This window comes from Haemorhous mexicanus, chromosome 11 (assembly GCF_027477595.1).
Source record: "Haemorhous mexicanus isolate bHaeMex1 chromosome 11, bHaeMex1.pri, whole genome shotgun sequence".
Lineage (NCBI taxonomy): Eukaryota > Metazoa > Chordata > Aves > Passeriformes > Fringillidae > Haemorhous > Haemorhous mexicanus.
In genome coordinates this window covers 20941693-20968307 of record NC_082351.1, presented here as the reverse complement: position 1 = coordinate 20968307, position 26615 = coordinate 20941693, and the positions used below count along the sequence as shown (strand labels likewise).

Sequence of the window (26615 nt, the reverse complement as noted above, 5' to 3'; positions counted from 1 at the left end):
AAACTTTTTTTCCTCCCTGTAATCTTACTCTTGGAAATGACTGAAGCTCCAGCCCGAGTGCACCATTAAAGGCAGAAATCAGCACTGGACAAAGCCCAGAACTCAAGTTTGCTGCCCAAATGTTTAAAGTCTGGCAAAGTGCTGTAAAAACCAGTCGATATTGACCCGAGGCAGTGCTACTATTTTTGCCCATGAGATGAATAGGGGAGATACAAGTTATATTTGAACAATGGAAACATCTACAGTGAGATGGGCACTGGCCTGGCTCCAGAGCAGCTCATTTACCAGGGGCCACGGCAGCTGGAGAATCCCAAACATCACATTTATGGGACCCTCCACTCACACATCAAAACAAGTCTTCTGCTGGGCTTATTCTCCTGGATTGATTTAGGGATTATCTCTCTGAATCAGATGAAACGTTATCTCCTGCAGTCTATCACGTTGCTATAGGGAAATAACAAATAGGTGTGTTTCCGTTGAAACTGGAAATTAAATATCCCACATGTTTCTGGTTTATTTCTAAGCAGATCCAGCTGCATGCTAGTCCTAAAAAAAAAAAAAAAAATCCTGACTGACCTCAGCCACCTGAACAGAACACTAACATTTATTTAAATGGCATCTAGTATTTGAGAAGAAACTTAATTGCATTTAAGAAGAAAGCCAAAATCACAGACAACATTTTGGACGCTTTACCTCAAGTTGCTTAATCAAATTACATAACCAAAAAATTATCTAATCAAAGCCATAAACTTTTTTACAATTTCCATAGAGCCTGAGGTTTTTTTATTTAACTCACTTATCATCATCATCTTTTTCTGCTCTTTGGGAACACTAGTCCCCTCATGCAAGAATTTTCCAGTTGTTTAAGATCCACAGTCACTGGCTGTCAGCCTTGGAAAGGCTGCAGTATTTGAGTGGCATATCTGACCAGGGATAGCCTGAATCCTTCCTGGAGGGCAGCAGTAACATCCAGGCTTCCTCTGCCTTGCAGCTTCTGCCACCATGGCAGCAGTTCTCTCAACAGGGAAACAGCTCAGGGATGAAGTTCTTACTTCTTTTGGGAAGGGGTTTCAGGCACAGGTGGGATTGGCAGGGAGCCCTGGAGATCATGCAGTCCATCCCTGCCACAGCAGGTCATTCATACCAGGTGGGTTTTGAATAACCCCAGAGAAGGAGACTCCACAGCATCTCTGGACAGCTGTTCCATGGCTCTGCCACCCTCACAATAAAGAAGTTTTTTCTCAGATTCAGATAGAACTTCCTGTGTTTCAATTTGTGCCCATTGTCCCTTGTCCTGTTGCTGGACACCAATGAAACGAGGTCTCCTTTCTTTCTGTTCTTTCTTTCTGTAGGCAGGCAAATTTTGCTACCAAAATAAAGTCTCAGAATCAAGGGACCCCTTCTTGTCAGTCTCAGTTTACCAAAGTTGTACTAAAGCATGAACTGCACTGCAGTAATGAACATTTTAATGCAAACTGTGAGTCAGTGCCATTGTAGCAAGAGCTGAGTATCCTACAGGATCCCTGCAGCAGGCACCTGTGTGCAGAGTTTGGGCAGGAGAGATGGTCCTTGCACAACACTTCCCTTGGGATCCACAGAAACTCACTCAGCAAATGTCAAAACCAGTCAGATAACCATGGCCAGGATCCATCCAGGCTGTCCCTGCAATCCCTGTGGGAATGGCACCCTTGCTCTCACTCCTGGCTGCTCTGTCACCTTCTTTATGGCAGAGTGAGTTGCAGTGAGGTTATAAAAATGCAGCCCCTTCTGAATGCTTAAACAACTGGAAAAATTATGGTCAGTCCTCACTCCCAAGGCAAGGTAGTGCTTCTCACAGGCTGGGAAATATCCATAAAGCCTGTGAGTTACGAGTACTTTTCTAGCTCATTGGGCAGTTCACTGCTGTCTTATCCTTTACATCTGTGGTACAGGTTTAGTGCAGATCTACACTCTCAAATGCTGAGTACTCATAAATGCCATGCTGATTTTATTGTACGTATTTTTATAATCTCATAAAGTTTATATTTTTAATATCACAGATAATATGTGAAGCTGTCATTTACACTGCTCAAATACACAATGGGAGTCAGTAGCATAAATGGCCATTTTTCACTTGGAACACATATTAATCTAAAGCTAATCTATATTAATACAAGACATTTTTTGTTGTTTTTTTTTTTTTCCCCTAAATCCACATACATTCACATCTATCTTTGCTTTGCAGCCAGGCTGTGGAGGCTTTCAGGGACAGAGATGCCTTTCTCTGTCGTGCTTGTTAAACACGCTGTTCAGTCAGCTGCTGCTGTAAAACTGAGGCTCTCAAATAGCACCACAGTCCAGGAGGGAAATAAATGCTGCTGAGCATATTCAACTTCACCCTGGCTGAGTTCTGCACCACGACATTCATTTCACTGTGCCTTACGTTTAAACCCTGCTCCCAGCCTGCTGAAATGTGGGAAGAATTATCCTGAGGGACCGTAGTAAAACGCAGTCGTGTTTATTTGTAATTGCTACAAAATGCGTTACAAAATTGTTAGTGTCCTTTATTATGCCTGCTACTGAAGCACTTGCCTGTTAATTAGAGAAATTTCAGCTGTCATAGCTGGCAATTATAGCTTGTGTATCACTGTCTGTTATGAATAGTCAATGAGAGCTGATTAATATGCATGAGTGGCGGTATATAGCCGTGCCTGGGAGCCGGGAGAGGCAGAGGGAGGGAGCTGCGAGCCGGGGACGGGCAGAGCTCCGCGGTGCTGCCACCGCCAGTGCCGGCAGCAGCCGCCTCACCTGCGGGGCCAGCATCACCTGGCAGCATCACCTCCATCCTCACCTGGCTGCGCCCTGGCCACAGGCAGCGCTCTGGCTGCTCGGGGGAATAAGGAGGATCCTTTCTGCCGCCTGAATTTAAACATGGGATGCAGTTTGTGCACTCTGCAGAAGCCAGAAGAGCAGTACAAGTTGCTGTATGAAGTTTGTCAGGTAAAGAATTAGATTTCTTTTCTGAAAGGAAATGTTCTCTCTTAGGCTTGTGGCCGCTGCTCAGGGTAGGGAGGATGGAATATCAGGAACTGGAAATGAAAGCGAGTTTGCCTTGTTTGAAATCTGTGTGATAATCATTATGTTTTTAGCCTGTATGTTCCCATTTACATGTGCAGAACATCAGATATTTAAATTCAACTATTATACAGGAAACTTTTCCCAAAACTTCCATCACAAAATAAGACTGTGTTTGTTTCTCCAGTGTAGATTAGGATAAATTTCTTGTCAAGGATCACGGCTTGGTCACACACTCCTTGGACAAGTGGAAGAGATGCACGAGGAAGGTTTTGTACCTGTTTTCAAGTACCTAGAGCCACTTGTTTGTGTGCAGTGTGTTCACTGGTGCTCAGTCTGGTCTGAGTGCCTGTCGCTGAGAGTTTATAGCCAGTTCTTGTAGCTGTTGCACCTTGCTGTGTAAAAACACCAGCTAACAGATCTGACAGCAGGTTACTGCCCTACAGACCTTTGTATACCAAATTACTCATATGAACCTTCTGAGAAGTTTTCTGTGAATGTATTAGCACATCAACCTCTATTGCAAAGATTTTATTTCCTGATTCTGCCTTTCCTTCTGTGTGCCTCTGAAATTCCTTACTCTGTCACATCTACAGTTTGGACTGAGACAGGGGGATGGAGCCCTGCAGAGTGATGGCCAGGTGTTTCAGGATGTGTGCCTGCAGATCTCCCTGGAAATACTCAGACATTTACACTCACAGTCAGTACTAAGAAAGTGGATTGGGCTGTCTGTACCAAGACTGGATGGACAGACACTACCCAGATCCTTCCAGCTGCACTTTTCCCCCTTGCCATTCTTGAGGTGGTTCAGGAGAAGTGACAAGTGCTGGGTGACATTCCCAGCGCTGCTCCGTGCTGCCGGCAGAGGGAATTGCTCAGCAATCCCGTGTCCTGCTGCCTTCCCACCTGCAGCTGATCCCAGACCCTGATGTCACTGACAACAAAGTGAATAAAAGATGTGCTCTGTGTGTTATGCTAGTGGGGAAGTGATTAAATTTTAACCACGTAGTTGTGATCTAATTCTCGCTCGCTCACCCAAAGGACGCTGACGCTTTGCGGAGTAAAAAAAACCTGTGGGAGCAAATAGAAAGACATGTTGACTGTCATTTCTATTTATACCAGCACACTTCCACTTGCTAAGCTGCTGTGCATGTGATGGGGGCAGGAATTTTACAGGGAGGTAATCAGATTTTTCGGCCAGAGTTCTGAACTGAGAAGCAGTTGCAGATGCTGCCTGCAGCACACACCTGGGGCCAGGTACGGTCTGTGTGAATGCCCTGCTCAGATACCAGCAGTGGCTGTGGGAGTAATTCCTTATCCTGACAAGTTCTGTGCAGTCTGGGTTTGGGGACTGTCAGTGAGTCACGTTCAGGAGTGCAACAGCCAGGACAGACAGACAGCACCTGATCAGAACGTTGTGTTTGCTCAGGGGCTTGCTCAATTTTTGTCGTGAAGGGAAGGTGGCAGAGAACCTTTGCAACTTACTGACATCTCCCAACAGATGCAGGACAACATTCTTTAAATACACGTCCTGAAATCAGTCCCAGGAACAGTTCCTGCTGATATCTGAGATGACTGAACTATCCAGTGCTGGCTGCAGGTGCAGATCCCTGGCAGGAGCTTGGGTTTAGGATTCTGTCAACCTGCAAAGTGCTGCAGGCTGTGTGAGAGCCCAGTGCTCCTCAAGAAGTGTGGAATTCTTTTGGGAAACACTGTTGGAATACCCTCAGTTCCACAGAAAGGAAAGGTGCATGTAATCCTGTAAAACTGGGATTTCTAACGTAGCAAAAACTGAATTATTTAAGACTATAATCCCTGATTATTCTAGAATATAAATAACTGCAAAATTATTTTAGCAGGGGTCTACTTTGATTTCTCTCTTTCGCAAGACAGGAGGGAGGGAATTCTATAGCTTGTGGAGCACATCCAGATAATTATATGTCACTACAACTATAAAAACATGTCCTCATGTAACCTACACACAAGAGCAATCACCTAAAATTTAATGGTGAGGGAGATGAAGGATCACTGCCATTTTAAATTACAGAATATAGAAGATAAAAGTTTCAAAATCTGCCAACAGTAGAAAATGTCTCTTACAGTGGTTTTTTTTGTGTCATCCATGTAACCCTAATATCATGTGATAAGAAGGCATTGCTATTTTAAGAAATCTGAGTTAGACAAAATTTGCATAACTTGATTTTAGGGAATATCGAGCATCCTTACAAATAAATCTCCTTATCCTTATTTTTTTTAAAGTTCATGACTCCAAGATGTAGGAATTCAGAAGACACTCGAAGGAATTAATAATAGTACATAACTTCACTTTCTCTATTAGGCCAAGAGCTTTAGTGTGGCTGGGAAATTAATGCTTCCATAAATTACAATTCCAGAAGGTCTGGTACGGCTGGCTCTGTAAGTCCTCTAACAGTGAGCACAAAGAGGATCAAATATACCAGGGCTCAGGCTTTATCCCTTCCTCATCCATAGATAATTCAAAGAGATCCTCTTCATTAAGGGCTTTGGCACATTGCCTACAATTTCTTTTTGGGCCGCTGTGAGCTTAATGATGCAGAACAATGGTCTTCCCTCTTGTTGAGGACTTACCTTATTGTACCTTTAATCACATCATAAAAACCAAATTAAGACACCTCGTCATTAGAGACTGTTGTAGCTGTGCATCTCAATGCTTTGTGCTACAAATACAAAGGGGGCAGCTTGGTGCATGGCAGTGTCACCACTGATGAGTGTGGCAGCAGTGGGGTGCAAATCCCATCTTAGATGTGTCCCAAGGTTTACTGCCCAGCTGAATGCAGCATATTAATTGAAGGAATATACATTATTAGGGTTTTGGGTGTCTGGTTAAATTGGAAATCTTCAGAAGATATTAAAAGTTGTGAAAATGGAAGGAGAAGGGGGAAGAAAGAAAACCAGAAAATGGTGGGGGTTTTTAACATCAGGTTTCTGATGTGCTTTTTTTCAGTGCCATCAACTCCTACATAAACAATAACAGCAATCAGGGCTTTTCCCTTTGTGTGAAAATTCCTGAGGGACCAAAAAGTAAACTCCGTTGGAGGAAACTTGCAGAAGAATGAATCATTAGAGATAGAGCTTCTGAGAGTGCAAAATAGAGTTTAAAAAGTTTAAGCCTGCAGTTTAAGGAACTTTCTTGGTACTTTTTTCACACTAAGCATGCATTGCCCACAGTATGGGAGGTAAAAACACAGTGAAATTGTTTCCTAAATGGACAGAGTGTTTTATAGAATCCTCACAGCATCACAGAGTGGTTTGGGTCAGAAGGGACCTTAAAGATCCTGTAATTCCAACCCTGCTGCCAGGGGCAGGGACACCTTCCACTGGAAGAATCTCCAAGCATGCCAGCATAGAATTTTAAATCACAGATGACTCTAAACTCGCATGGGCAATGCCCAGAACTGTTCCCTGGGATTTAGGATGGTGGAGTTCACCCAGTGGGAAGACGCCATAGGAGCAGCCCATCCAAACTGGCACTTGCAGCTGAGAATCCCTGAGGAAAGTGAGCACAGAGCCCAGCCCCTTCCTGCAGGCTGTCCCTCCGGGCTAAGGACAGGCTGGCAGGAAACAAGCTCATGTTGCCACTGCCCTTGGTTCAGCTGAGCTGAGGTCAGAGGATTCTGCCCCGTGGTTGTTGAGCTGGCACCCCTCACAAATACTAAAGTTCATATATAAATAAACAGTTGTTGCCATGATCCTGCAGCCTGTCGGAAACTTGAAAGCCTCACTCACATGCTCCCAGCCTGGCACGTCCCTGAGACATGGAAAAACGACAGGGTTGGTGAAAACCACCAGTGGGCAAGCTGGATTTGTGTTTTAAAGCAGACTGAGATGCTCTGTGGCCAAGGTTATGTAAGCACCAAGGTCAGACCCAAATTCAGTGCTAATGAGAGGTCGGCAGTGATGGGGAACAAGCCAACACTGTTTTCCATTGGCAGCTTCCAGTGGCATCACTTGCAGGGCACTGTTCTCCAGCAGAACTCCCACACAAACCTGCTGCACTGAGCTAATCACCAGTGCAGGCCCCCTTGAATCAGAATTCCATTTGCACGTTCAGACTTGAGAACATGAGACCAAAGTAATCAATCAGTAAGAAAGCCTAATTCAAGGAAGCAGACTAACTAGACTTAAACCTACTGAGCAATGATGTTATCCTAAAGCAGGGCCAAAGCGAAGCTTGCCAAAATAAACATTCAGCTCAAAAAAAACCACCTAATCAAAACTGTAAGATTTGGAAAACAGAAATAATTGCCTCTGTACATATGCTTTTCACACCCTCAAATTTAATTGGGCAGCCAGAGAATTAGTTGCTCTACATTTCAGTAGTTTTCCATGTTAAGACCAAAGTGGTGGTGCCAATTATAGGGAGCTGCTCTACTTGAAATACAGTGTATGGCTTCAAGTGCTCTGTATGTGCAGCCTGTGCTGCAGCTGAAATTAAAACTAGCACTGAAGTTCGATTCTGTCACTTCACTACCATTAAACTCGACCTCAATAACAGTTGTGAACCTATCACACTCACTTCAAAGTAGTCATGTGTTTGCTTAAACAAGATGTTAATTCCAAGGGCTTTGTTCTAGACGGGGGTTTCTGCTGCAGAATTAGTTCAGCTGTAGAAAAACTCTGCTTGACAGACTGGAGACTCATAATCTTCAGAAAACTGCCCTTTAATGATCGTGGCGCCTGTCTGTGGCTCACAAGTCCCCTTTCCTAATTAGACATTTACCAGAAACTGGCAATTGAAATTTTCCTCTTCACTTGATGATGAATAATGCAGTGCCTCTGTTAGGATTTCTCTGGAAGATATTCTTTATTGGGAAGTTAGAGGGATATTTTGGCCATTAAAGGAACATAAACAAGATCTGATATGAAATAAACAAATGCCTAATGGTCACCTGTGATATAAATGCCTAATTTGACCTATTTTGCACATTAAATGCCTCAGTGTTGCATAATCTTCCTAAAATCTGCAGTGCCTTTCATCTTTGCAGTGGGCAGATAAAATGCTCAGCCATAGCATGGGTTTATTAGGATTTTTTTTAAAGGATGAATGATTGAAGGGATGAGTTTTGTGATGCTTTACACTTAAACATCTGTTTAATGCTACAAAGCAGGTGGCAGAAGTCACAAGGGAGAAGGCACCAGGGACAATCACTCTGTGCTCTACTGTCACCTGTCAGACATGGGCTGGGAAAAAAGGAAACATATGGAGTAATGACAAAGTGCAGATTCAATAAATGTGTTTTGCTGTGTTCATTAATAATGGAAGAAAAAGGTTAGGCTTTATTTTCACTGGGACAGGACAACTCTGCAGTCACATGAACACTGGATTGGTCCTTGATGGGCAAAGGGAAACAGATCCAAGTGGAACTTGGGCACAAGTCAGGGATTTGACAGGAGAGGGGCAGAATAAATAATATCAAATATACATAACATTAAATATTACAATACTCACTAATTCACACAGTTACAATTGAAGAAAAACTTCCTGTTAATATGGAATATCTTCAGGCAAAAAGCCAGATGCCACCATCCAAACCACAAATGGCCAGAATCAGGGCACTGTTTTCTTCCTTGTGTCCATCAGGGATAATCCTGGGTAGGGACACAGAGGTGACTGGACATGCTGTCCACTGGAATATATCAGAATTATCCCAAATAATCACAAAAACTACAAACAGAAATGCAGCAAGAGGGTTTTTTGCAACTTCAGACCAATAGTCTGTACATTCTTGCAAAGTGAAAACTGAAGATCATTTTAGAGAAAGCAATCATTCATATGTTGGAAGATCACAGCTGATAAGAACTTTTAAATTTGGCTGAAGTGCTTCAGAGTTCAGCAGAAGCTCTTGTGTCTGACCTGATAAATCTGGGTAACTGCCATCAGTTTTAGAAAGAAGCAAAGGAAAATGAAAGGTTTTTGTCCATGTCACCCTGTGAGAACTCATGGCCATGGCAGCACAGAGGGAGGTGGTGGTGGGTTAGGGTTAGGTGGGACTCCCTCCTGAGGTTTGTTCAGCTCTGCCTGCAGAAGGCCCAAGGTGACAAAGCTCCTGAAGCAGCAGGGCTGAGAAACCCTCTGGGATCTGTCTCTGGCTTCCCACAGAGCAGCACAGGCTGTTCTTTCCATCTTTTCTTGGAACCAGCTTCCATAACCCTCTTCAGCACAGGTGATCTTCAGAGCTGTCCAAAATTGCTCTTCCCCTGTCCTGCATCACATTTGTGGAAGAGGGGAGGGAGTGGAGGATGGACTTGAAAGCCACAAACAATGACCAGCAGTGTGAAAACGGGGTGCTGGGAATCAGAATGATCTTAAGCACCGTGCCTGGGTGGTGGGGTGGGAGGTCTGAGTTGTGCTGTGCCCTCCTGTGACCTCAGGCAGATCACAACTTGTTCTGTGTTTCATCTTTGGTCGAGATCCCTTTTGTTTGCCCTGAGCAGGTCTCCAGAGGCAGCCCTGCCTTGGCTGTGTGCTTGCACGGTCTGAAATGCTGCTGAAGTGATGTCAGTATTGTTGGAAGTGCTGCTCTGTACACCAGAAACTTGTACTACTGTGATTTTATTTGGGGTATGGTGTTAAATATTGCCTTACCAAACTGGGAGTGCTGGAAGGCCATAGCAGGGGAAAGCTCCCTCCAAATCTTTGTCTTTGACCATTCCCTTTTTCTGTGGGAAAAAAAAAAAAAAGTGCTGTTCTGCAGGGACCTTTGGTCTGATTCAGGACAAGAATTGTTTCTTAAGCTCCTCAAATTCAGCTTGAATCCACATAACATTGCACCCTCAGCTAAAAGGGTTTGAACTTTTTCGTGCTGTTCACTCTCATCGTGTGTTATTTTAAACATAAAGATAGAATACAGAGCTTTTTGAGAGCTGTCATTGATAAAAATCTGGCATTTGCTGTACTGGATGAACACACAGACATGGGTTTTGCCCCTTGGGAAAAGCACACGTGGGAAGGGCAAGAGCATTTCCCAAGGAGCCACGCTGGAGGTGCAGTGCTAGAGGTGGACAAAGCAGAGGATGTGAGAAACGGGGTAATTACACTTGCTGAAGCCAGTCATTAGTAATTCATGGTTATTTATGGCTCATTTGTAGCTCACTCAGAGATCCCATTGATTGGCCCCCTCTGGGGCAGGCTGCAGGAATGGCAGAGAGAGGCATTGAAAGGGGAGGCCTGTCAACTCTGGCTGTGTTCTAGGTGGACCTGGGTTATTCAGCCATGAAAAGATACACAAAAGATCACTTGAAAAAATAAGGAAAAGCATTTCAGCCCTGATATAAAGTCATTTAACACGATTGATGCATATTTAAGAGAAAAAGAGGCTCCAAGTAAACTTTGCTTCTAGTGAAAGTCTCAGAAGCCCCAGCACTGCTCTGTGTTTTCATTGAAGGAAATTATAAAATCCCCTGTGGTTCTGTTTGGAGGAGTGATCCATAGGGGCAGAGCCTGAGAACCCAACCAAGAGCATCTTAGTATGCCTCAGACACTCCTGGCACTGCCTTGCTAATACCTAAATGTGCTAATTACTAACAAAATAAAAATTCCTTTATTTCCAGGCTCTTTTTTTCCCAAGATTTTCCATTTGCAAGTTAACGGTTTGGAGAACAAATGTATTCTGTGCTCTTAAGGAAAAGAATTTTTCCTTGGTCTGAACTGTTTTGTCATGCATGGCTCACAAGGCAGAAGGGAAATGCACACACATGGAAACAGTCTATTACTAAACAATATCATTCTGGGGTTTTCAAAAGGAGGGAGACTGTACATATGAGGGAAATAAAAGAGGGATTAGATGAATCTGCAAGAAGAATTAACCTGTATTTTGAACCTTTTTTCTCCAATTCCTGAGGAAAAAGGGGGTTTTAAAATAGGCTTTTTGCTGCTCTTGCTTCTATAAAAATCTTTAAAGTTGTGCTGCTTTTTCTTAGTATGCAGACTCCTTAAGAACTTGCTAAAGGAGTGAATCAGACCATAAAGAGCATTTTAAAAGGAGCACAGGCATCTGTAGTCTAACAGAACTAGCATTTTTATAGTGCACTTCCCAAGGATTTGCATGAATTTCTACAAAGAAAAGCTGCTTACTCATTCTTAGGCAAAATAGTTTTTTTTTTCTGTGACATTTGTGAGGCACAGAAGAGCCAACCAGCTGTACAATGCATACAAATGTTTATCATGCGTGGCATTAAACCCACAGAAATCAGTCTAAATTAATGGGAAAAAATAATTTACTGAAACCCGTGGTTTCTGCTGGGTGCTCCCAGCATCCAGGAAACAACGTCACACACTATTGCTGCAAAAATAAAATACAAAGTAAAATAAAACAATATAATAGTTCATTATAACTAAACTGTTCTGCACAGGATTTTGTGGCTTTCTCAGCCTTTCAGTAACTACTTCCACCAGTGCCTGAAGTCACTTCATCTGTGCTGTTGCAGATGTTTGCTCATGCCTGAGTGCTGAACTCCATGCCCTGAGCACCCTCCCCACCTTCTCTTCCTGTCCCAGCCCTGTCCCAGTGTCCCCTCCTGGGGCTCCTGTGTGTGCCCCTGCTGTGGCTGCAAGTGGGAAACTGGGAATGAGCTCCAGGCACATCCTTGGGCAGAGAGCCCAGGTGTGTTAATTCTGCTCTCACAGGAAAACAGAAACCACCACTGCTGGGCTTTGCATGAGCTCTGTGTCAGAAGGAAAAGAAAATCAGAATTGGTGGCAACCAGGAGGAAATTTTGTCCTCTTGTAAACAAGTGACATAGTTGAATATACCTGAAGGCCTCTAATTTATGTCTCTTTAAAAGTGGCAATTAATTAGCCTTCTCTTCCCACCCAGAGAAATAAAGCATGTAAATCACTTACCTTGCTCAATAATTAAACAGCAGCTATTGATAAAATGACATTTATGTAATAGCACAGCCATGCCCTATCCTGCCTCATACCTCTAGCAAAAATAAGGATGTGTTTTCTAGTAACAGAGAACAATTCTGTCATCCCAGCCTTGGCTGCAGATTCCCTTTGCCTTGCACAGGAGGTGCAGCCTTGTCCTCACTGTGGGAAGGCTGGAAGGCTCCAGCCTCTGCACCCTGTGCCAATTCTGACCTCAGGAAATTAGCATCTAAACGGTGGCACTTGGCTCAGGAACCTCTCAGCAGAACAATTGTTAAAGTAAAAGCACATCTGTAAATATAAAAACGTGAGAAAATCTGTCCTTGTGAAAGGTATTTCACTGTGACATATCTGGAATTAATAGAAGGAGGAGATTTCAACAGGAGGGATGCCAAATGCCTTGCACAGCTCCAGCAGAGAGAAGCCAATGCAGATCCAATGCTTTACACACTCACAGCACTGGAAAATTATATGGAAAGCCATCTCCTAGGGAGGTAGAGCAAATTCTTCACAAGCCTGAAGAGATATGAGGGTTTTCCTGTTGGTTTTTTTTTTCTTTTCTCCTTGTTGAGATCACTGCTCACAAATCATCACTGATTTATTTGTTTCTTCTACTGAATATGTAGCTGCCAATAGAGAGAGATTTGAAAACAGACTCAGGAAGGCACTTGGGTCTTACCAACCCTACAGCCTCCAAGATCCTGCTGCCTGATTTTACCCTTTTATCTCCAAGGTAGCATTCAAACATTTCCAGCCTTTTTCATGGCTCTGAGGAGTCTGATCTCCAGCTCTACCCACATGTTTGCTGTACTCACACCTCCTAGGCTGTCATGGGATGTTCCTCAGCAATTTCCCCTGATGTTTAGGGTTCTTCAGTGGAGTTCTGCTGCTTCCATTTGGGGCCAGATACAGCATATTCATTTTCATTCCTCTTTTCATTAATTCCTGTTTATTTTTCTGACCATTTACTTCTTGGGTGTAGGAATGAATGAGAGCTCCATGATCAAAATGAGAGTTGAAGGCATTGTTTCCTTCTGTTTGTTTGCTGGGCTCACCCTTTTGGATTTGTGCCATGGCTTCCCCTGTTCTGCCTTTGGGCATCATCTCTCTTTTTCTCAATTCAAATGTACATCACTCCCACCTTCACTGGCCATGGCAGCATTTTCCCTTCCATTATTCACTCTGGCCATGGAATGCTGATTTGGCCTCTATCAGCTTCATAACTTCTTGATTTGCTTTGAATGTCCTCTCTCAGTCAGAGCCTGAGCTGGGCCACTGCAAAAGCAAAACACCCCTTGACTCCAGTGAGCATCAAATCAAGCTCAAGTGACTATTTTATTTTCACTCCAAGTATTAAAACTTCCAGGAGACACAGATGTCCCAGACAGGATTATGCCATCTTTATCTGTAGATTTCTTGGTCCTCTCTCCAGCCTACTTCAGAACATACACTACATACTATAAAATAAAATACTGTAAATGGTATTTTATTTCATTATCATTGCACAGCTTCTATTAAAAAAAAAAAATCAATTCAAGCATGCCTTCCTTATTCACTGTCTGGTGTTAATACAGAGTATTTGTGTCTCTGCCTCTTGCAGTGGCTAAACCCACTCTGGCTGCACCACAAGTTTCACCCAAGCCCATTCAGCTCCACTTAACTCCAGTCACTGCCTTTTATATACAGCTTTCTCCATATTCAGTACATTTCCAATGCTCAGAAGGTCCAAAAGCTAAGCATTTCACCCTTCCAGACAAGTTAATTTATCCATCCTTTGTGCCATGAAAGATCCCATTGTCTCTGTCACATGGCATGTTCCTCAGAAATTGTGCATATTTGTCCTTTTTGGCAGTCTTCTGAAGCGTTCGTGTGCATGGATTTATTTTTTCTTCTGTGTTATTTCAGATGTAACTGTTTATAAGGAAAAAAAATTTGCTGAGCACAATTCAGCAGCATTAGGAATAAAGTCTAGGAATATAAAGCCCCTTTTTTTTAATCAAAGCAAATCTGTACAGATTTATTAATTTATTTATTTTATTATGTATTTATTGGCTTTTAAGCACTAGGAATAATTATTTGTCAATTGTAACAAATTTACCAGATTGAAACTAAGCATACTATTATCACCTATTTGATAGACTCAGGATTAGCCACAAGTACTGACTCTACACAGACACCAGAAATCAAGCCATTGAGATCATCCCAGTATATTTCTCTTCTGCATCATTTTTGTGCTGCTAAAAATAAAATACCAATACCTGCTACTTTTCCTAGACTAAAAAGCAATTTATCTCTGTTATGCATAAGCAGACTGGGGAATTACTGCTTTTTATTATCCAAATATTTAGCACTGCCATCCTTATTTCCCTGTAATGGAAAATGATATTGGTGTGCTGAGATGGGAAATGCTTAAAAAAAAAAGTAATTACAAACTATTCACTGCTCAGTATTTACCACATATTATGGCACTTGCTGCAGGTCTTTTAGGAACCAGACTCAGAAATGTAATTCCTTGCTGTAAAGCATTTTAAAGTGTATTTTTGTGTCACTGTGTGTTCTTTCATCGTTTGTTAGGGCAGTTCTGACCACGTCTCAGATCAGCATCACCACAGTGGCCAAGGCTGCTGCTCAGAGCTGAAAGGATTCCCCTCAGCTGGGGTTGAGGAATCACCTCCTGTAAGGGATCCACAGGCTGACCCCAAAACCATTCATCATGTGGACAGCTACTGTCCAGAGGATTGTTTGCCTAACAAATGTGGGTGCTGCCACAGCTCATAGGAATATTAACTTTTAAAGACAAAATCCCCAGCCGTGTCTTTGAAGTGGGTTAAGAAGCCCATAATAACAGCAGTACAGTGACTTATGCTTCCATTTCACTGTAATCATTGCCATCCTATCAAACCCACCCTTTAAAATTGGATACACATCAAATATAGGTCTGTAGAGTTATCAGTTGCAGAGTTATCAGTTGTAGAGCTATCAATGTACCCATTGGAAGCTGAGTGCCAGAAAGTCACAAACCTTTTCTACACAAGGTCCCTCTGCAGCAGGAGAGAGTCTAGATTAGAATTTAGCTGGCTCACACCCCAGTTCTAAAATCTGGTCCCATTTCCTTCCTCCTGGCTGTGCAGCACCTTTGCTTTTTCATGGCATTATCAGCTTGCAGACAACATAGTCAGGAAACTACTTGGGCATAATTCCTGCAGTAACAATTTATGGCACAGTGCAGCTACTGCTGCCTGTTCCCTGCATGACATCAAGCTGTCCTTGAAATTAGGATTATTTATGTAACAATTGCATAGGAGAGCACAAAGAGGATGCCAGCCCGTGGATTTGCAGAAATAAAAGTGTCCTAAGGAACCTAAATTAAAATGCAGGCCTGTACTAAACTGTCTGTAATCCAGGTTCATGACAGCATTTGGGAATGAACTGGAAGTCTGTCCTGGGCAGGATTTTACCAGGTTTTGCTATGAAGATGGAGAAAGAATCTTCATAAATAGTTTCCTGCTCAAGAGTTATTCTGAGCACATTTCTGAAAAACATTATACACTGCAATTTAGATACTTTTGTTTTGATTGCTTGTTGGGTTTTGTTGTACAAAAAAATTTAAAAAAAATAGGATGCACACAGTAAAATGTGCATCATTTAATTTGCAAATAATAAAACTCAAACCATAATCAGCATTTCCTTTTTCCAGAGAAAACATTAGGCTGAACCTAATTTTACAGCTGTACAAACTGATTTAAAGTAATCTGCTCAATTGGGCGAGTTAATGATATTTAATTTGACCAGGCCAAACTTCACACGCTGTGCATTACTGGGAGCAATGCTGTGCAGTGCAAGAGTTTGTGTGATGTGAATGTCATGCTAACACCTTCCCCTCTCAGCTGGCTTCACGAAAAATCCTGGTGTCATCACCTCCCTAGGGCAAACCCAAGATGACAGCAGGGAAAAAGTGTTAGTTGCACAAGGTAATTCAGCAGGAATTTGGCCTTTTCAATCTGTTCTGCACTCAAGTTAACCCTCTTTATATCAGCTAGCTTTTTGCCCTGGGCAAGTATGTTAAATATGGGCTAAATGTAGTTGTTGTGCTGAGTAATGTTCTCGTTCAGAAGCCCCGCTTTAATGTGACTAAACATGGATTATAGTGTGTATTTAGTGCAGTGTGTGAATTCTCTGCTCAGCCCCCCAATTCCATGGCCTGGCATGTCTCCTGTTATTTCTGTCCACTCCTCTAAAATTGAGTTATTTATTGCAGTGACTGACTACTACCATCACGTTTCATCTGAAAAATTGTTTATCAGACACAAACATATAGTTTTGTAGTTTTGGTTTTGTTCAGCAAAAAGGCAGGGAGTCTAAAAAGCAAACCAAAACTAGAAAAACTCCAGGAGAATCAATAACTTGTTGTGTCTGAACAAGGGCTGAGGGATTTCTTATCTGCAAGAAACAAATAGGGTGCTGGTTTGTACTTCACCTCAAAGAGCAAGCCCAGTAAAATCTATCAAAATAAAAGGCAGAGCAGAGGATTTGTAAAGTTACTGTAGTGAAAAGGGAAAATGAGGGATGCACAAGACTGTGGGGCTGGGCACTGGCTGCTCACACCTTGGTGATGCTGAAGAGGCTGGCCTAGAACAGAGACTGGGCAGAGTTAAAAGAATAAAGTAGGGATTTATTTAAAGGCCTTCAAAGGATACACCTTGGGCACTACTAGAGCCTGGCCATGGTTCTGCCCAAGAGGGATGGTGTGTCATGAATTTTTATACTTTGGTCAGTTTGGGTCCATTTCCATGTTGGGTTCAGTGTCCAGTCCCAGCTCCAGGGGATGCAGTCCCACCCTCCCAGGCTGCTCTCCTCCATCCCCTGCTGTTTGCACTTTTTGGGCTGGAGCTGCAGAGGTGTCCTTGGTTCTGGGCTGGGAAAGGATTGTTCTGTGGGACTGAGCTGTCCTTGGTTCTGGGCTGGGAAAGGATTGTTCTGTGGGACTGAGCTGTGAGGAGAGCTGCTGACATTTTAAATGAAGTTTGGAGTTCCAATGCAGTACGGAAGCTGGAGAATATGAAAGCTGAACCTTGAGGCATCATTGGCACGGCTGGGAGCTGAGCCTGGGTCCCTTACAGCTTTGTTCCTTCTGCCCACAGGTCAATGGGAAGGATTTATCCAAAGCCACCCACGAGCAGGCGGTGGAGGCGTTCAAGACAGCCAAGGAGCCCATCGTGGTGCAGGTGCTGAGGAGGGCCCCGCGTGCCAAGGCCCACGAGCCACAGCTGGTGGATGTGGGCACCCAGACTGACATCACCTTCGAGCACATCATGGCCCTCAGCAAGATGGGCTCACCCAGCCCGCCCGTCCCCGGGCTGGACCCCTTCCTGCTGCCCGAAGAGTAAGTGATGCTTTCTGAGCCTCGGAATCCTTGTGTGGGGGGTCCCAGTCGTTGGTGTTTCTGGGTCTGGATTGAAGGCACTTGAGACAGTAATTCATGTAGAGACTCAGGTGTTTGTTATTTCTCATCACTAAAACAGTCTCACTGCTGGGAGTTGGGCAGCTTTTCATTGCAAGGCACAAAATGGCCAACAGTCTCTTGTTCCAAGGGCTTTTAAGACTAAACTCTCCAATTAAGAGCTGACACCTGGATTATTTCCCTTTTAACCCAATAACTGATCCCAAAGAGCCCTCAATGGGACTTTCCTGCCCAATTACAAAATGCCACCCAAACCCATGGAGAAGGAAGAAGAAGCATGAAGAAAAAACCCAGGACCACACCCTGTGCCCTCCATCTTGCTTCCACCCACAACGTGGTAAAAACCCCAAAACCTCAATTTCTCACCAAATTTCTCAATTTCTTTACACTGCTCTCTATAATCTGTTTCACACTTTTGTGGATTCCAGTCTATCTTGAAGTCTGGGAAACTTTCTCCATGGATGAGGGTCAAAGTCAGTGCTGCCCTGGGGGTCAGGGCACCCCAGAGCAGACAGAGAAATATTCCCAGTGCTCTGGGTTTGCACACTTGTGTTCCATAGGGGTGTGTTATGAGTTCACAGCCTCACCTCACTCTCTGGTAAACATGTCCTCCCAGAAATAGCCAGGATTCATCCACCACTGAGCCATAACTCACAGCATTTTCATTTTTCCTACACATTAGTGAGACATTACTCACATGAGTAATGCCACTGAGTCACAACATGGCCTCATAAAGCTCATTTTTTTTGCTGGCATTTGATGGATAAAGTTATTGCATTTTGTAATTCCTCTCACTGCCTCTTTGGGTTGCTTATGTTTTAACTTTATTTTTTATGGCTGCCATAAATTGTGTAATGCTAAGAGCTGCTGCATTCTGTTCCAGTGTATTAATTACTTTATTATAACCCTGCAGCGCTGTTACTCGAATAAGTTATTTTCTGGGACTAAAATTACTTACCAGTGTTGTCATGGATGTTTTAGAATCAAATTTTAATTATTGTTAATGGTAATTTGATGCTTTTGTACTTACAAATACAAATGACAATTATCTCCTGGCGCACACCCCCCCCGCCCTCACATGCTGCTGGAGAGGAAAACAGCTCCCCAAGGAGCCCCTGCAGATTGCCTGTCATCCTGCCATGCCTCTCCACAGGGAGCAGGGAATGGAAAGGATTCTGACCCTCTCAGTTGCTGTGTGTGAGAGGCTGATCTGGTCAAGCCACAGCAATTCCTCTTTTGTGAGGTTTTGAGGTGATCCTGCAGGCGGTGAGAGCAGGGCTGGTGTGTGCCCCCCGCCCAGGGCACCTCCCCAGGCATCCCTGCCTGCCCTCCTGGGAAACAGGCTCTGGCTGCAAACAGGCACTGCTCCTGCACTGCCCCTGAGTGACTGTCAGAGCTCAGCAACCTCCACACATGAGCCAGGACCTTTCCATGGCAGTGCCTGCTCCTCTGATGCCTCTCTCTGCTGATGCTCGAAGGAGACGTTCCAGCACAGCCACCTATTCCCAGCCCACTCAAAATTCAAGCCCAGCAGCACGACTTAGTGGAAAGAGTTGACAAAAGGCTGGAGCTTTGAGCTTGCAGTGAGCAAACAGCAGGATTTGGAGCCTGTGGAGAGGACATGATTATTCCTAGGGCCTCAACACTGCACCTCCCAGCCTCATCTGCAGTAGGGGCTTTTAGTACCTCTGACTTGCCAACTGCACTTAGAAAATGGCAAAGATTCATTCCTGATAAACCATTTAGGGAAAAATTCTGCCCTGTGAGGGTTCTGAGGCCCTGGCACAGGTTGCCCAGAGAAGCTGTGGCTGCCCCATCCCTGGAAGTGTCCAAGACAGGTTGGAGCAAATGATCTAGTGGGAGGTGTCCCTGCCCATGGCAGGGGTGGAATGAGATTTTCCTTAAGAAAAGATTTGCCTTCCACCCCAGACTGTCCCATGATTTTATCATTCTGTGATTTAGGTTGCAATGTACCTGCATTATTCCACCTCAGCCCCATCAGCTCCATATTGTTCCTGAATTATAAATCCCAGCTGCTGGGTCACCAGTGCCCTTCTCATGCCAGGGCCACACTCAGCTCTCTGGCTGTGCTCTCACCCAGCACATGAAAGCAAAGTCATTTTTTCCCTGTGTTTCCTCTCAGTTCTCCCAATTCCATTCAGATTAATCTTGCCTGCCTCTAACAACTTGACTATCCTGGCCAATTAGCAGATGCTGTTACAGAATCAGCCTCGTGTCTAGTTAACAGAGAATTACAGGGAGTTTGCTTTCACTGCAGATAAAACACTCCAGCACAGAAAACACTGATCACAAGAGCATTACACTGCTTACAACTTCCAAAGTAAAGGCAGTGGAAGTGTGGGAGAGCTCAAGCAGTAAAAAGCAGCAGGCTGTCCTCCTCCAATACATGGAATTTTCATTTAAAACACTTACTGGGGTAAGTGGTGTAGCTTACAGAATTAACCACATGCAGCTCCTCGGTGTGGGGGTCACTCCATCATCTCCCCTACAAGCTTGGAATGCATTAACAAGTTCCACTGAACTCCTGAGTGCTGTCCTAAAAAATACCTTTTTTTTTTTTTCCAGCCATCCATCCGTGCATGAATACTATGACCCAAATGACTACATGGGAGGAATTCATCAAGAAATGGACCGGGATGAGTTGGAATTAGAGGTACTTAATCTGAGTAACTCTTTCATTTCCATATGCACCTCAAGGTCCTTGAATTGCATGAAGTGGAAAGACTTTCCCAAGCAGATATTTGTGATAGCATTGTTCACTACTTGCTGATACCTTTATCACTCCATTGAACTGTGAGCCAGGCACTGATGATCTTCAGCTAACATAAATAATGAAGTCATTGATTCCTTTAATTAAATTCTGTGTAAGTGTGCTGATTTAGGCTTTCTGAAAATCTGAAAAGCTCTGCTGAGTGGCAGGACCTGTTCCACATAACCACAGTAACAATGTGTGAGTTTCCCTTAAATATTTCCTGGCTGAGAAACAGATGTTCTTGATCATATAATTTTGAAGTATGTTAAGTTTACAAGACAAGGCCAGGATAGATTTGCCACTATATTAAGCTGTTCCTCCCTTTTTCATTACTTAAGTGACATATGTATACATATGAAATTACAGATAATAAAAGTTGAACCAGTCATGAAGGTATGCAAGCCCTTTTCCCTGCCAAATCTTTTTAAAACACTTTTTTGGTTTTAGTGCTTGTATATCCCATCAGAAGTTCATCCTCAGTTTTCTTATTCCTAATTTTAATAACCTGCTCCCAACCATTCAAGGTGCAGCACAGAAATTGTGGAGTTCTGGAAGATACTTAAGCAGTACTGACCCAGTGAAGTGGTTTTAATTATTTGTAATAAATAGCAGCAAAGTATCCCAGTAGTTCTGAATACAGCCAGCAATGTCTGACCCAGCTGATCCATCCAGGACCATCAGTGAGAGAATATTTTATACCCTTAGCTGGCTTGCACTTCTCATTTCTTAGATCCTGGTCCTGCAAACACCTGTTTGTCACAGCAAGCAGTGCTGAGCTGCCTGAAGCTCTGCTGAAACCAGTGCAGATTTACCAACAGCTCCGTGGGAGCAGAGTTCAGCCCTTCCATGAGCACCAGGTTGTTTCCTTCTATAAAAGTGTTTGCAGGATCAAGGCCTAAAACCCCATAAAAAGTTTGCAAGCTGTTCTCAAATTCTGCGGATCTGGTAGCAATTCATCTCTGTATACAAACGTAAATCAAAGGCAGGATAAAATCAAAGTGCCAGTAAAACAAATGCTACCTAGCAGACTTCAAGGCCTTACTTTTCAAACAAGGCCCTTTTTTTTTTTCCTCTTTTAAATAAAAACAAATACAATATAATTTCAGTCTCAAAGAAAAATGTAGAACAAATCAGTGTTTTCTACCAGTATCTTTCCAAAATCTACTTTTTAGGAAATCTAATATTATGGATAAATTCTTGTGCTTCCATTAGAAGGTCAACCAGCTGAGCTGAAAACAGTTTGAACACACACACTCCAGTAGCCAAACCTTAATATGCCTTAAACCACAACATTAATAATTGTGACATTGATATAGTACTTGATGGCAAAAGGTGATCAGCCCAGTAACACAGGCAGATGAACATTAGGAAACTCTCTGCAGCCTAATAGTGTTTCTTAAAAACCACTAAAGATTCCTGCTCAAATTGTAAAGACTGTGATCAATGGTAAGGTCAAAGTGCTAACAGGGACTCAACTGGCTGGTTGCTTTTTTGTTTGCCTTTTGATAGATATGTTTTAAAAGACCACAAAGGCACTGTTTCATTGACTGCAGCAGGAATGTCGAAAGTAAGAAAGCCATCAAGTCAGCCTTCTGGGTTTCTATGTCTATAAAATGTGCTTTGAATTTAAATCAGAAGCTCCTCATCTAAACTTTTATGGTCTGTAACTGACTGGTTAGTGATTTGTAACAAGCAAACAAGACAAAAAAGGTGAAATAGCCAAGTTTGCAAGGAACCTCCAATGTAAATATCCATAGGAAGGAATTTATGCTGGCAGTATTGCTGAGGTGCCAAAATTGTATTCTCAGTTTTATCTCAACATTTGTCTTAAAATTGATGACTCAGAGGTAACTGCCATATATTCTCTGCTACAAAAATAAATAAATACCATTTCTTTTCTTTTGAAGTTTCCGTGCCACAAGTAAAGAGGAACTAAATCGTGAACTCCTATTTTATTATAAATTAAAAGTACATTCATTCTTCACGGAGGCCCAGCTAGAAGTCATTTCAGGCTCATAAAGGAAGAATAATGTCACTCCAGGATTCCCCAGCAGTGTTATGCATTAATATGTTTATTCAAACAAGTCTGTCCAGCTGTCAGACACAGCCCAAGCCAGGGCTCTCTCAGTGGAACTTTCTCACATTACAAAGGAGAACATTCTACATCAAAAAGGGGCTTGTTCCCTCCCATTTGACTTTCTGTCTTCACCCTCCCCAATATGCAACTTGTGGGTAAGTCTTTCTTTCCAAGAAAAGAGCTGAACTCAGCTGAATGGTTAGCTGAAAGTCAGTGAAGCTTGCAGATGAAAATTAGATGAAATGTTTGCTACTGCTGAGAAATTTCCCTCTGATACTCTCTCTCAGTCTTGGACAGAAATGAAGCATTCTTGTCAAAAGACTGAAGGAGGGAAGAGGACACCAAACTCGTTCAAAGAGCTTTTTGGCCACCCGGTGCACAGCTCCCAGTGTTCCCAGCATGAAACCACAACAGCAGATCAGCAAAAGATGGACACACTGGGCACAAAAAAAGTGCTTCAAGACCTGAAATTAATACTCCACTGCTTTTAGGAAACCATGAGGAAAAGCTGAGTGCCAGGGTTTCAAGCTCTCCGCTTTGTGTACTTTGCTCCTTTGGTTGAAACTTTTCTTTCACTTCTCCAATAATCTGTTTGCAAGGGGGGTGAGAGGCGACTCTGAACATGAGAATTGGAAGGCTCCATCACAGGCACTCTGCAATTTTTATTCCATCCTGGTTTACAAAGCGTTTCAAAGCATCTTTTATGTGAATATATTTCTTCTCTATGAAAACTCCTGCTCTGCAGGGAGCTGCACAGATCAGGAGCTTCTCAAGGCAGTGCTGTGTCTGGGAATACAAAGAGCTGCAGCCTGAGCAGGCCTGCTCCAGGCAGTGATTGAATATGGAAAGGTTTAAAAAGCTTCACAGCTGTACTTTCTAACACAAATATTTGTGTGTTCTCTGTTTGGAACAAACGCAGAAGTGGTAAAACATTTCATCTGGCTCACAAGCCAGCACTGAAAAGTTGTCCTGCCTCGGCTCTCTGGGGGTTTTCAGCCTGGCCTCAGCACTCGTGCTGTGTGAGAAAGGTCTGAGTTGTGGAGCTCTGCCCATCTGCTTGGCAGAGAGCCTGGCATCCTCCAAGTTATCTTACAGCCATCCCAAACCTCTTTTCATCAGGGTGAGAAAAACTTCCCTTCCCCAGCACCACTGATTAAAGCTGGTCCAGGCTCTGTGGTCGGACAGAGGATTCCCATCTCAGAGCTGGGCTGCCACAGAAACCTCCAGGTGGAGTTCTGCTTCTCTGGAGCAGAGAATTTTGGAAGGAAAATCTGGCTTATAGCCTTTTCTCCCTTGAAAAGGGAAAGGGTGGGATTCTTTTCCATTTACCTGTGTTGAAAACCACTTTGATATGAAAATACAAACATAAAGATTACTTTCTTAGGTTCAAGAAAGCATGAAGAAGATTTTCCCTCCTGCTCTGACAGGGTCAGTTACCAAAAATTAGCAAGAGGGCCTTTTGCAGTATAAAAGGAAATAGTTATTTATGTTTATTTATTTCCCTGACTTTCTTTTCTGCTTGAAGCCTAGCAAAAGGAAGCACAAAAAAGGGAACCCTGCTGGTCAGGTATGGCAGAGGTCAGCACAGAAAAAAAAAAAAATGCACCACATTTTACAGAGAGAGGGAGAAGGACAGAGCACTAATCATGCAAGCTGTGGGTGAGGCTTTCTGAGAGACTGAGCTGTTCTTACCCACTGCTGTCATTTCAGATCTCTACTGCTCATTTCTGTCTTGTTAGAGAAAGGACTCTGATTTTTATAAATCTGCAGGCAGGCCATAATTCTAAATCAGCAGTACAATAATTCAATAATCCTCTGCAAATGAAGGATCTTCTGAGCTTATAGAGGTTAATTTACTATTATCACTTGCTCCTAATTCATTATGATGAGTGGTTGCAGGTATAATGTCACAGGGCATGTTCATTTCTTCTTGTCTTGCTGTAAATGCCAGATGGATTTCAGCAACCAGCTCTGTGAGCCCTCCTTGGCTCTGCATTTGATGAGCAGCCAATAATCTTTCAGACATTTCTCTTGCACAGACTATTTTGAAAGAGCATCCAAATCCTCCTTTGAACATCTCTCAAAATGTCACTTTTACCTGATCTGAAGAAGCAGATTTGAATTATCTGCCAGTGTAAAAGTTGTCATGGCTGGAATTTTCCCATTTATGCCATTAACCCAGCCCCAGCATTCCCACCTCTGCCTGCCAGCTGCTTTCTGTGCCTGCAGACCAGCTGTGGGATAACCTCAGTCTGCCCCTTCCACTGCCCAGGAGTGCAGCCCCTGAGACAAAGCTGTGAGAAATGACAAGTCCTGTGGCATTGCACACACAGGGACTTACACTTTTAAACTCCTCCAGGCCCATATTAATTTTCCTCTCTCTAATTAACTCCTGGTACAATTACTCAAGCTGCCATAATACCTGTGCTTGCAGGTGCCAGTTTTCTGGTTTCCCCTTTCATGTATCTCTGCATTACACAGACTTGCCTGTGAATATGGAAAATAACCTTTGCTTTGAAGACTCTGGTGTTGATTCTTCAACTCCAACTGGAATTGCACACTTTTATCTCTCAAATATTTCAAACCTTTATGATTATATTAAAACTTCACTGACGCAAAGACCCACAGAAAGCAGCTGTTCCTAAGTGTAAGTTCATAAAATTATCATATTTGGGGAGCATCAAATCCACTTTCTCTCTTCCTACCAAGGACTAGAGGGATTGTACTCAAGAGTAAGTCTGTCAACTAATTGCTCATAAAAATTCAGGTTCTAAATACCTGCTCTATAAATTTTTTCTGCTCTAGCTTTTCTTGCTGCTTTATTTCTGTGTGTTTTTAAAGAACAGACTGCTTTTTTCCTTTCAAAGTATATATTCAAAATATATAAATATATTTATACGTATATGCTTATACATATATAAATATATATAAATATTTATATAAATATAAATGTAATGTATATTTTTAAAAATATATATTATTTAATTCACCAGATGATTTATTACCTTCCAGTATATCACAGGTGACATCTCAAATAGTACAATTTAAATATAAACCTGTGTTTATTTTTAATTATTATAGCCTTTATAGTTGTACACTGTTGGAAAAACACCCAATGTTAGTCAAAACATGTGGCAGATAAGAATGAAAATAACAGCTTGCTCCCTCTTTTCCTTCCACTGCAAGTGTTTGTAGTTACTCAGGATCTATTTAATCAATGGCCAAAGTCACCATATAGTTCTGTTTGGTTTTGTGGGGGTTTCTAACATTATATATTTTTTTTTTCAATGCTAGTATGGCAAGCAGTAGAATGAGCCCCACTGGAAATTTCTTGCCACCTTTTCAAATGAATATAAAAGCATTCCTGAAGATAATGAAACTTGTTTGTTTAAGTATACAGGAAATATGGGAATCGTTCTGGGCCTGAATTAGGCTCAATCCACAAATTCCCACCTCAGCCCAGTTCACTCCAAGGGTAAATGCAGGATAAACCCATTGTCTGCAGGGACTTTCTGGAGGATCAGCTGAGATCAGAACAGAATCCACTTTGTCTCATCTTTCTTCTGAAGAATCTCCTTCTCTAGAAAGCTCCAAAGCTTTAGAAATGTGAAGAAAACCCCACTATTAAAGCATTGTGTTCAAACCTTTAAGTAACAAAAGAGGGGGGGAAAAAAGCACAGCAGTTCACCATGGATACTATTGATTGAAACCACTTAAATACCAGCTGAAATGTCACTGACATTTACAGCTACGCTTCTTTGGGGGGAAAAAAAAAGAAATTACACATGTTGACAAGTAAATAACACGAGATTGCTGATCTTGGCAGCTGTCAGCCAGACACACCAATAAATTATTCATATCAGCTTGTTTTATTGTCTTGCCCCTTCCAAATGGCACAGCAACAGAGATGGCAGGAAGAAGGAGCTGTGTTGTCAGGACTGTTCCTCTGGAGTGGCAGGTCCAGGCACAAACAGAGGGTGCAGGGTCTGCCCTGGGGCTGGGGCAGCTCTCAGGTCCCTCTGTGTCCCCTTGCCTGCTCCCACTTTTCCCTTTCAGCACAGCCCAGATCTGCCTGGCTTGAGGAGGAGCAGGACTTTGCCAAGCCTCACTCAGTCCCCTCACCTGAGGAGGTAAAAACACAGCTCCAGGTGCTTCACACCTCTGTCTGTGCAGCAAAACCCTTCCTCCTCCCCAGGCAGCATCCTCAGGACCAGCCCAGCAGCCACAATCAGTTGGTTAAACACCTTAAACCCCCAGGAAATCCCTCAGAGGCAAAAAGGCAGCACTGAAAGATGCCAAGGGATGGTCACCAGCCAGGAACATCCCCCAGCCTGGGGCTATC

The 26615-nt window shown here is 43.0% G+C and overlaps 1 protein-coding gene across 2 annotated transcripts in view; it reads left to right on the top strand.

Annotated features, from left to right (window-relative positions):
* PDZRN3 (PDZ domain containing ring finger 3) overlaps nucleotides 1–26615 on the top strand; it is a 130168-nt gene that overhangs the window by 96432 nt on the left and 7121 nt on the right. Inside the window, exons 1-3 of one of the 2 annotated variants that reach the window (XM_059856830.1) lie at nucleotides 2716–2979; nucleotides 17104–17345; nucleotides 20010–20097. In XM_059856830.1, the coding sequence (XP_059712813.1) occupies nucleotides 2911–2979; nucleotides 17104–17345; nucleotides 20010–20097 (399 nt within the window). In that variant the 5' untranslated portion in view covers nucleotides 2716–2910. Of the gene's footprint in view, nucleotides 1–2715; nucleotides 2980–17103; nucleotides 17346–20009; nucleotides 20098–26615 lie in introns of those variants that run through there. The other variant, XM_059856829.1, reaches the window with a different exon arrangement.